The following is an 11272-nucleotide window of genomic DNA, read 5'->3' on the forward strand; positions in this document are numbered from 1 at the left end:
TCCTTATATGGTATCAGCCCATATATGGTTTCATTTGAAAGCTTGGAGTGTCTTCTTTAGAAAGAATACCATTCCTTTTGGTTTTTATATTCATAAAGCAGTAAAATTAAGCTTAGAAATTTATTCGTCCCACACACGAATTTCCGCCTAACCATTGCGAATAATTTTTACGAAGAATGTGTATTTTATATATTTTTCACAAAAAAGTCAAGTCATATATCACAAGAAAGCTCTCATTCTCAGGAATTTGACGATGTAGATTATTTCATTGTGTGACAATCACAGATCGAATTATCTTCAATAGAATCGCGATGTAAAATTTTGTCACCTCTGAGCGAATTTACATTTATACTCGTAGCACTGCTTCAGTCAGCCGCAAACAGCCACAAATATCTATATCCTCTATATTATCTTTTAGATTAGGATCTCTTCTTTCAAACAAGACCATTTCCACGTTTCTGCGTGCTTCCATCGGTGAGATATATTGCGGTTTGTCCAGGTACAGAAAAAGACGCTCGTCTGGAAAAAGGCGCTCTTCATATCCAAAGCGCGTACAGCCATTGCGTCTGATGTTCTATAGATCTGTGGTCGCTTGTGGACTGCAATTGGTCAGATTACAGCCTGACAGCTCGGCAGCCATTTCAGAGCCGTGAAATTTGACACCTCTGCGTCACTAGCGGGGGAGAGGGTCAAAGCCAGATGAATATTCATCATATAATTCCCCAGAATTGCAGCCAAACAACCAGACAAGTGAACACGGTCTGATTATAATATATGATGTAATAAAAAGAATCGTGATAAATAGCCTGCAAACGCATTTATACATTGGCACACGTTTGGGGGAGAACGAGAGAGAAAAGGAACTTCCTGTCTGCTCACTGATTCCCCCAACATTATTTGCTGCAGACCCTAAAAGCAACTCATGTAAACACCATAATCATAATATTGGCTTATTTAGAATAAGGTAAATAATTAGATTACTGATGTCCATGTAAACGTAGTCAGTGATGGTATCATATTTGCTTTCTATCTAAAATGTTCAAAGCTCTATTGTAAAGACATTCAACATGATTAATTATGGATTGATTTGTCTGAGACCAAATAGCTACTATTTGGTACATATGGTACAAATAACCATATGTGATATCATCATCAAATTTTTAAAAAGCTGGTAAGATTTGACTAAAATTTAACTGAGAATCGAAAATCATACCAAGATATTTTTCTTCTGATACTTGTTCTATAATCTCATCTTTAATTCTAATGTATAATGATTCTGTTACAGGTAATTTTCTTATTGAAAAGCATATGGGCTTTGTCTTTTTAGTATTTAAAGTAAAAAAAAATAGGCATCAAGCCAAGCTGACACTTTCTCTAAGTTGCTTGTTAACTTTTCTTCAATTTCCACACAATTCCTACCAGATACGTGGATAACCGTGTCATCAGCATACATTTGAAGACTCGCATCAGGACACACTTCTGGAAGATCATTAATATAAATGCTAAAAAGAATCGGACCCAAAATTGTTCCCTGAGGAATTCCTATATCAATATTATGAGGAACTGACTTAAAATAATCAATATATAATAATCTCAGAATTGTGAGATTTAAACAAAAAAAAATTATAAAAAGTCAGAACTGCGGGATATAAAGTTGTAATTACAGGAACTGACTTAACATTATTAATGACAACACTTTGTTCACAACTTTTTAAACACGAATCAAACCATAACAGAGATCTTTTTGATATATTATACTTTGTTATTTTTGACATTAAAATATTATGATTTACGGTATCAAATGCCTTTTTCAGATCCAGGAATACTGCACCAACTTTAAATCCTTTATCGAGTGACCGCTTAATATTTTCTAATAATAAACAAGTAGCAGTTTCTGTAGAATGGTTATGTCTAAAACCAAATTGTAAAGGGTGTAAAAGATTATTAGTCTCTAAGTGATGCAAAAATTGTTCTGATACAACCTTCTCCAGCACTTTGGAAATAACTTGGAAGACGACTAATTGGTCTATAGTTAATCATAGCATCTGAATTCCCAGATTTGAAAATAGGCTTTACTATCAGGGAACTGCCCAGTTCTGATAGAAAGATTAATAAGATGAGTAAGAGGCTTAACTAAAAACACTTCCATTTTTTTTTTAAAATGGATTGGATTCCTCTATATTTTGTAAATATTTAATATTGTGTAAATATGGGACTTTTAATTAAAATAATTGTTAATTGTTCTTTAGTTACAGTAGGAATTTTTGGTGTAGACAACAACCATGAAAAAAAATCACTCATCACAAAATGAAAACTTTATTTCAGGGACATGATGTGACAACTGCAAACTAAAAACACTTCCATTTTTTTTTTTAAATGGATTGGATTCCTCTATATTTTGTAAATATTTAATATTGTGTAAATATGGGACTTTTAATTAAAAGAATTGTTAATTGTTCTTTAGTTACAGTAGGAATTTTTGGTGTAGACAACAACCATGAAAAAAAATCACTCATCACAAAATGAAAACTTTATTTCAGGGACATGATGTGACAACTGCAGTAGGGGGAAGAGTTTCTGGGAACATTAATTTGACAGCTTGATATACTGTCTGTTCCTCAAATAAAGCTAATGAAATGTCAAGTGATAGTGTTAAAAAAGGAAAATAGCAGAATCAGTAATGGAAATACAACTATGGAGATTCTACTGTGAAAGCTCTAAAAAACAATAATATCCTTATTTAGCTCAAATCAGTTCAGAATGTCTTCAGAAGAACTAGAATATAATTGTTCTTTTATAATAGTTTTTTGTTCTTTTTAGAGCATGACAGTAACAACCATAACACATAGTACTAGATCTTTAATATTGGACTGATACCGATACAGAATATTGGATCGCACATCCCTAGCATCCCTTTCTATTCAAGAAAAGCTGTTCCTTACCTAATCCTAAGCGGTTTTCGCATTCATTCTCACCTGCTCTGCAGTGTGCTGCAGGACACAGCTGTAGATGTGACTAAGCCCAGTTCTGGTCAGCACGAAAGACGCCTGCTCATTGATTAGAGTGTCCAAGTGAGCCTCAATCTAGAGTCAGTGGCCAATAAAAATACATACAAATGTATTACATTTTAACTCAGTTTGACTCATCACAATTTTAACTTATCTACATTATCTTATAATTTATAATTTTATACTGTAACACACCTGAAACTCCAGCATTTCTAAGCGTTTGTCTGTGAATTCAAAGAGCGCTAGTGTGGTCTTCATCATGTATAGGGAGTTCACCATGTAGGTGGCCATATCTGCTGTGCCCAGGTTACTGGCTGATACCGTGCACAGCTGCAGCAATGGGTCAAGGATGCAGGACAATACCTGAGAAACAGCATTGAGGATGAAGGGATTAACAAAAAGCAAAAAAACAAAAAAAACAAAAGAGTGACCTAAATGTATCTGTCTGACATTAATACGAGTAAAGCACTCCATGCCTAACTGGAATAGTGTATAATATGATCAGTCTACTAGTGTAGTTGACAATATTGCACATGTATAAACATAAATACAAATATATTAAGACAACTGATTCATTTCTTGCATGAAACAACAACAAAAAAACGTCACTTCTTCTACAAAATAATTTAATAAATGTATAATAAATAAACAGAATAAAAACAGAAACTGAGCATTTCTTTCGGATACTTTCTTTATATCAGCCAAATTCCAGTCACTAAAAGGTAGATACACACTGGATTTTGCCACAAAACATGAAAAGAAAAGTCACCTGTGCAAAGTCAGCCTGACGGGCATCAAGAGGCAGAACTGATGAATCATGGGAGGCCAAAACCTCCCTAAGGAGAGACAGAGTCTGAGTGAGGGAGGCAGTGGGACCCAGATCAGGAGGTGGAAGCTCTACCTGAGAAAACAAGAAGTCTTTTAAAAATCTTGTTTAAAAAAAGTAATATATATTGTATAAATTTCACAGCCAAACTGAAAACATGTCCATTGTAAGATGTATTAATATCACTGTGTATTAAAGTGTATTTTTAATGTTTTTTTTTTTTTTAATACATTCAGACACAAAAAGAGCATCATGTCACTGATCCCCTGACAACACGTTTTTAACTCCATACATTCTGACTTTTAAGAGTGGTATTTACCATTCCAGACCCTCAAAATCAAGCCAGGCATGTCTGACAGCGAGACTGACACCTCTGAAGGCTGACTAATAAACACCCTGCTATGCGAACACTACCTAGAGCTCTGCTGCCTCTAATATAGCTTATTAGCTCAGGCTTGTGTTTCTGGCACCGAGCAACGTCAGGGAGTGATGCGTAACGTCCTAAGCCTGAGGTGATTTGATTAGTGTGCTGCTAAGGCGATAATTCTTTCAGAAGCGTAGAGCGGAGGCCATCTTGTTCTGGCTATTGATCCACTTATCAATGAAGTGTTTTTTTTTTTTAACTAGCCTGTTCGTGTTCAAGGATATTTTGGGGATAATTTAAAATCCCTGGTGTGAGAATGTGTTTTTTTCCGCCTGGTAAAAACAAAATCCAACTGATGAATGACTGTGAGGGACATTTGCGCACATTTGTTATGTTGATCACTACAGAGCTATAGGGGTAGGATGCTGTGTTAGAGCGCCTAAATGCTAGTGTATTCTGGGTTGTTTTTAGACAGTTGCTAAAGTGTTTTCATTGGCTGGTAAGGCATTGTTTACTGGTTTACTGACATAAGAGTAAGTAAAAAATTCAGAATTTTTACACCTTTTCAGATATGTGGGAACATTAGAACAAAAGAAGAGATTTGAAAAAGGAAAAAAAAAAACTTGGGATGAGTTATTTAAGTATTGTTTGAATACTATTATAGTATTTATAAATATTTTTATTTTTTTATATTTTTAGAATTTTTTTATATATCAACTTTCAGTAATTTTGTTATGCGTTTTTTTTAATTAGTTTTTGTTTTTTGTAAATATCTATATACGAGTTTATTTTAATGTTTAGTGATTTTAGTACTTGAACTTACAGTTGTGCTCAAAATTATTCATACCCTTGGTAAATATGATCAAAGAAGGCTGTGAAAATTAATCTGTATCAGCAATCCTTTAGATATTTTATTTTAAAAATTTACTAAAATCTAATCTTTCATTTGTAGAATAAGAATTTAAAATGGGAGAGAAATCTCATTATCAAATAAATGTTTTTCTCTAATACACATTGGTCACAATTAATCATACCCTTTTATCCAATACTTTTTGCAACCTCCTTTTGCCAAGAGAACAGCTCTGAGTCTTCACCTATAATGTCTGAAGAATTTAGAGAACATCTGACAGGAGATCAGTGACCCTTCCTTCATACAGAATCTCTCCAGACCCTTCAGATTTCCAGCTGCATCTCCTCTTTAGTTCACCACACTCATTTTCTATAGGGTTCAGCTCAGGGAACTGGGTTGAACAGGGCAGAAGCTTGGTTTTGTTCTCAGTGACCCATTTTTGTTTTGATTTTGATGTTTGTTTGTGGATCATTGTCCTGTTGGAAGATCCAACCATGGCCCATTATAAGATTTCTAGCATGGACAGTCATTTTATTAGGTTTATATAGATATTTTATATTATGCCATCTATCTGAACAAGATATCCAGGATCTCCGTCAGAAAAATATGCCCACAACATTAAAGATCCAGCAGTATATTTCATTGTACACATGGGTTAACTTTTTTTATCCCTGTGTGCACCAAACCCATCTTGAGTATTTGCTGCTAAAAAGCTAATTTTTTTTGTTTCATCTGACCATTGAACCCAGTCCCGTTTAAAGTTCCAGTCGTGTCTAGCAAATAAATATGCTGGAGTTTGTTTTTGGATGAGAGCATTTTCTTTTCTAGTTTTTTCTTGAAACCCTCCCAAACAACATGTTTTTTTTTTGTTTTGTTTTTTTAGGCTTTCTGACCCCAAGACTCAACTATTTTCTGCAGTTCTCCAGCTGTGATCCTTGGAGTCTTTGGCCACTCATACTCTCCTCCACACCGTGCATTAGGACGATATAGACACATGTCCTCTTACTGTATTAGAGAAAAATATTTATTTCATAATGTGATTTTCCCTCACTTTCACTTTTTCTTTTTTACTTTAATTAAAGGTTAGATTTTTTTTTTTACATTTTGAATGAAAGATCAAGTGGATAAACAATGCGGATTTATTTTCACAGCTGCCTTTGATCATATTTATCAAGGGTATGAATAATTTTGAGCACAACTGTACATATTTTAGTTTGTTGCCAAGGCAACATTTCTAATTTATTTAACTTTTTAAGTTTAAGCTTTTCATTTAATATTTACATTTTATTTTATATCAGCTTTATTTCAATTACCCCACAGTTCTAGTTTTATTTAAAAAAAAACAACAACACTGAAATGTACTTACTTTATCCATGAGGCGACTGGCGTGAAGACTAAGGCTGTTGAAGAACATCTTCTTACTGAGCATGTGCATCTCATCACTGGTCATCAACAGAGAGGAAACACTGGTACCCATGATACCACTGAGAGAGAGACTTATGCATTCAGAAAAACTGGAGCATCTTGCAATAGGCTATACCTAAAACTGGATCTATATTTTTGGATCTCTGTTCTTTAGTAATTGAAGAAAGATTTGTCTTCCATCAAATGTAGTATAAAATACAATAAAAAACAAATAAACCCAATAAAGTAATTCACAGAGATGTTTATGTACCTGATGGTGTGATGGTAGAACTTGAGAAGGTTGGAAAGTTTATACAGAAGAACAGCACCGGGCTCTGCAATGATCACCTGCTCAATTCGGACCTGGTAGAGAAATAAAAAAATAAAAAATCTGATTTCATTATTGCCTGTTGAGTAAGTAGAGAGTTTGTTGAAATATTAATCATTCAAATATGTGAACTAGAGGTCTGCGCGGGACTGTTTTTGTCCCGCTCCCGCAAGGTTATATTCCGCACCCACCTGCTCCCGCCATATATTCACTCTTTGTTCACCCGCTGTCCGCGGGTTTCTTCCCGACCCGACTGTTCCCGCTAAATTTAGATCTCGTTTCCAGAATCTCACATTTAAATTTCTGCTACAATTATCTTATCTTATCTTATCTTAATATTTTATGCAACAGTAGGAAAAAGTGTCAGAGAAAATAAAAAATGTTGTACAAAAATTTTATTTCTTATTTTTATTTGTCTTGTCAGGATACATTTCGTTTAACATTTACAACACAATAGGAAAAAGTGTGAGAAAAAAGAGAAAAAAATAAAAATGTAGGTTGTACAAAAATAGCCTATTAGCTAGGTTATTCGTCTTGTCAAAATACTAAATTTCATGGACATTTTCTGTTAACACAGTAGGAAAAGTGTTGCAGAGAAAAATAAATAAATACGACATCTATCATTTAAAATTATAGGCTAAACAAAATATAAACAAAACTGAGTTGAACGTCCTTCAAGGACAGCACATCCACACTTTGCTCCATCCTTATTCTGCTCTGTCACTCATCGATAACCTGCCTGTTCTGTCTGAGGGCCGTATATTTACCACCGGTACAGCCTGCTCTGAGCATCGTTAAGCACTTGCTGCGCACAGACCCCGCAAATAAAACGTGTGACGCAGAAAGCATGCGTGCAACGCGTGCATAACAGTCCAAGTGCAGGCTGTACCGGTGGTCAGTAAGAATAAAGCGCAGATATGCTGTTCTAAATGGACGTCGGGAACGGGATATTGTTAGACCGCCCGCTCCCGTTCAAATTACACCAGAGTTACCGACCTCTACCGCGTTTTATTCGGGAATTTAATCCCACGGCACAAAAAATCTGTGGGAATGCAAACCTCTAATGTGAACCTGGACTACAAAACCAGTCAAAAGTAGGATGGGTATATTTGTAGCAATAGCCAATAATACATTGTATGGGTCAAAATTATAAATTTTTCTTTTATGCCAAAAATCATTAGGATATTAAGTAAAGATCATGTTCCATGAAGATATTTTGTAAATTTCCTACTGTAAATATATGAAAACTTAATTTTTGATTAGTAATATACAATACTAAGGACTTCATTTGGACAACTTTAAAGGTGATTTTCTCAATATTTTGATTTTTTTGCACCCTCAGACTCCAGATTTTCAAATAGTTGTATCTCGGCTAAATATTGTCCTATCCTAACAAACCATAACCTAACAATCAATGGAAAGCTTATTTATTCAGCTTTCAGGTGATGTATAAACCTCAATTTAAAAAAATGTACCCTTATGACTGGTTTTGTGATCTGAGATATGGGACTGAGATATGTTGCAAGCAGAATTTGAACTTGGGCTGCCCATTTGAGCATTAAAGCACAATTATTAACCAACTATGCCACAGCTTCAGGCTGATATTTTTTGATAAAAGTTTAAATATCAGTCTTAATGACACTGTTTCCATCTCACCTTGAGTGGTCTGCACACTCCTTCAGTGATGTGGCCAACTACTTCCTGCATGTTTTCTTCAACCCCTACACAAACACAGCAGAACAGATTTATCTACAACTCAACTACATTCAGAAAAACAAGTATAACCCCAACATGAGTTTAACCAGCTCTAAAATGTGTGTGGTCTTCAAGGGTTAGTTCACCCAAAAACGAAAATTCTGTCTTTAATTACTCACCCTCATGTCGTTCCAAACACGTAAGACCTTCGTTCATCTTCGGAACACAAATTAAGATATTTTTGATGAAATCTGAGAACTTTCTAACCCTCCATAGACAGCAATGCAACTGAAATGTTCCCAGGCCCAAACACGTAGTAAGGAGAACATCGGTAAAATAGTCCATGTGACATCAGTGGTTCAACCGTAATTTTACAAAGCTACGAGAATACTTTTTGTGAGCAAAGAAAACAAAACAAAACAAAAAAGACTTTATTCAACTATTTTTCTCCCTCGAGAGAGTTCCTCTGCTCGTAAGCATGCGTCGTGGTACTCTTGATAATGGCAGAAGATGGTAACTCGGGGGAGAAGAATTGTTGAATAAAGTCGTTATTTTTGTTGTCTTTGCGCACAATTTTCTGGGCCTGGGAACATTTCAGTTACATTGTTGTCTATGGAGGGTCAAAAAGCTCTTGGATTTCATCAAAAATATCTCAATTTGTGTTCCGCAGATGAACGAAGGCCTTGCAGGTTTGGAACGACATGAGAGTGACTAATTAATGACAGAATTTTCATTTTTGGGTGAACTATCCCTTTAAGGTGTGGTCACATTAATAAAATTTGGCCAATAAAAGGTCCACCATCCATTGTCACTAGCTTAGAGATGTATGAAGCACAGCTCACACAGAAATCACTTTCAAAACCAAGCAACTTTCTGATGGTTAGTCAGCAAATCTGCAAGACCAACTTGGCTTCATGAGAAAGTTAAAATCTCACAGATTCCTACTGGAATTGGAACTGACCTTTTTTACAGCGCAGTTTTGCGAATATGACTGCACTTTAACAATGGAGGCAAGACTTCAGCAACTGTACAATGGGTGAATGCATCCCACTTGGTTTTCAAGAGAAATCCATTTATGTTAAAACTGACTTTCGATAAGTGAAATAAATTTCACTTAAACTTAAATAACATAATTAAATATGTAACAAATCTAGAACAATCAATTGACATATAATATCTTTAATCTTTAGATGCACAGAAAAAAGTTAAGTGATAAAAAAATGGGGCACTAGTCAAATGTGACATACCCAAATGTAGACAGATTTGTTCATATTGAAAACAAATTAGTTCTGAACTAGAAAAGCTCTCTTCCAGTGTATACACTGTGTTTGTGCGGTATGAGATTTAGGTGGAATGACGTACCTTGCACGGTAACTTGCTTGAGCAAGGCTTCCAGGTGCTCCTTCTCTGAGGCTGTGGCTTGGTGAAGCCAGGCCAACATGTCCCCAACATACCTGGTTGGATGATTGTATGTATAAGCATAAACAAAGCTAAAAATGCATGGAAACCTATACACAATATTACTTTACCCCTATAAAGGCTTCTATATCATATTTGATTCACAAATTTCTAAGGCCCCTAAATTTGCTTTTTCAGGCGGTTGATAATATGAAATTAAAAGGAAGAAGTAAAATGAGAAGAGCCATCTGTGTGCCCTCTTGACTTTGTCATTTGCTTGCTTTCATCACTTTAGGTTTTTCTTGTGCACTGGTTCACCAAGTTAAACAAGCCAACCAGACTGATCTCTAAGAACTAACTGCTCAAAATGCAACTGCTGCTTCAACATGCTCAAATGGCCAAAAAGCCAGAGACAGGGTCCAACTTGTGCCGACGGTAAGGAACATGCAACAAAACATGAGCAGAGACTCAATGACAGTCCAAAAATGGACAACGGTTAGCTTGTTGTGTAATGGCCTTAACCCTATAACCCAAAGTATATTTCGTTTTTTACATGTGTGCTTGGATATGCATATAGTGTACAATATGCACATTTCCTCATCATCATAGTATGTGCACAGTCAGATCTTCTTAATTATACAATGTACGCTCAACAAACTACTGAAGACGACAACAATAGACACCCACATGGAAGAGTGCTTGTGTGAGGGAACTAAAAGATACTTGCAACTCTAGTTTAATCAAATACAAAGCCATTTTGAACTCTAGTGCATGTGTTGAGTGCCTGTGTTCATGTGTGCATCAAATAGCGTATATTTTAAGCATATAATGTGATGGAAACATCATTAAAAACAGCTTGGTGCTGAATTGCACAGTCAGGAACTGAATGGCTAGATGAATAATTATTTGGAGTGTCTTCTAGATTTGTAGTTACATCTAATAGAGTTATAGATTTCCTGAGATTTGAGGCCATCACACAGTCAGCTATCATTACGTCGGCTCCATATCCTTTAATACCGGACCGTGGGGGAAAGTGCTGTTCTGAGAACCACCGCTTCCACTTTTATCGACGTTCTGCCAAGAACCTCATGTTCTCTCCTCAGGTTCCAAACGGGATGGGGGGAGGAGGGCGTTCGAAAGCTTGAAGGGGTGCTGGCCTGGAGCGCGTGCGACAATCCATAGATCTCAACAGCCGACCTTTCGTTGAACCTGCACTAAGTAATTCTCTGAAAGAGGAAGCACTTCCCTGAAAGAATCAGGTTGGGTTTAATGTGCTTAGACACTGAATTGGATTTTCAGCTTCGAGAGATGTGGCACATAGAGGAGCAGCATGGTGGCTCTGAGTGTGAAGACGTTAATCAACAATGGAAAGACTTTTAGCTGCTAACAACGGTGTGAC

The 11272-nt window shown here is 35.8% G+C and overlaps 1 protein-coding gene across 2 annotated transcripts in view; it reads right to left on the reverse strand.

The window, feature by feature from the left end:
* The window catches only part of LOC107670561 (conserved oligomeric Golgi complex subunit 6-like), a 52806-nt gene that overhangs the window by 10605 nt on the left and 30929 nt on the right, over positions 1-11272 (reverse strand). For both annotated transcript variants that reach the window (XM_016463203.1, XM_016463208.1), the window contains exons 10-16: positions 9838-9929; positions 8437-8501; positions 6724-6815; positions 6415-6532; positions 3778-3909; positions 3204-3371; positions 2976-3083 (exon numbers count right to left, since the gene is read on the reverse strand). In XM_016463203.1, coding sequence (XP_016318689.1) covers positions 2976-3083; positions 3204-3371; positions 3778-3909; positions 6415-6532; positions 6724-6815; positions 8437-8501; positions 9838-9929 — 775 coding nt within the window. The remainder of the gene's footprint in view (positions 1-2975; positions 3084-3203; positions 3372-3777; positions 3910-6414; positions 6533-6723; positions 6816-8436; positions 8502-9837; positions 9930-11272) is intronic.

The sequence above is a fragment of the Sinocyclocheilus anshuiensis genome, unplaced genomic scaffold (genome assembly GCF_001515605.1).
Source record: "Sinocyclocheilus anshuiensis isolate Anshui unplaced genomic scaffold, SAMN03320099.WGS_v1.1 scaffold513, whole genome shotgun sequence".
Taxonomy (NCBI): Eukaryota; Metazoa; Chordata; class Actinopteri; order Cypriniformes; family Cyprinidae; genus Sinocyclocheilus; species Sinocyclocheilus anshuiensis.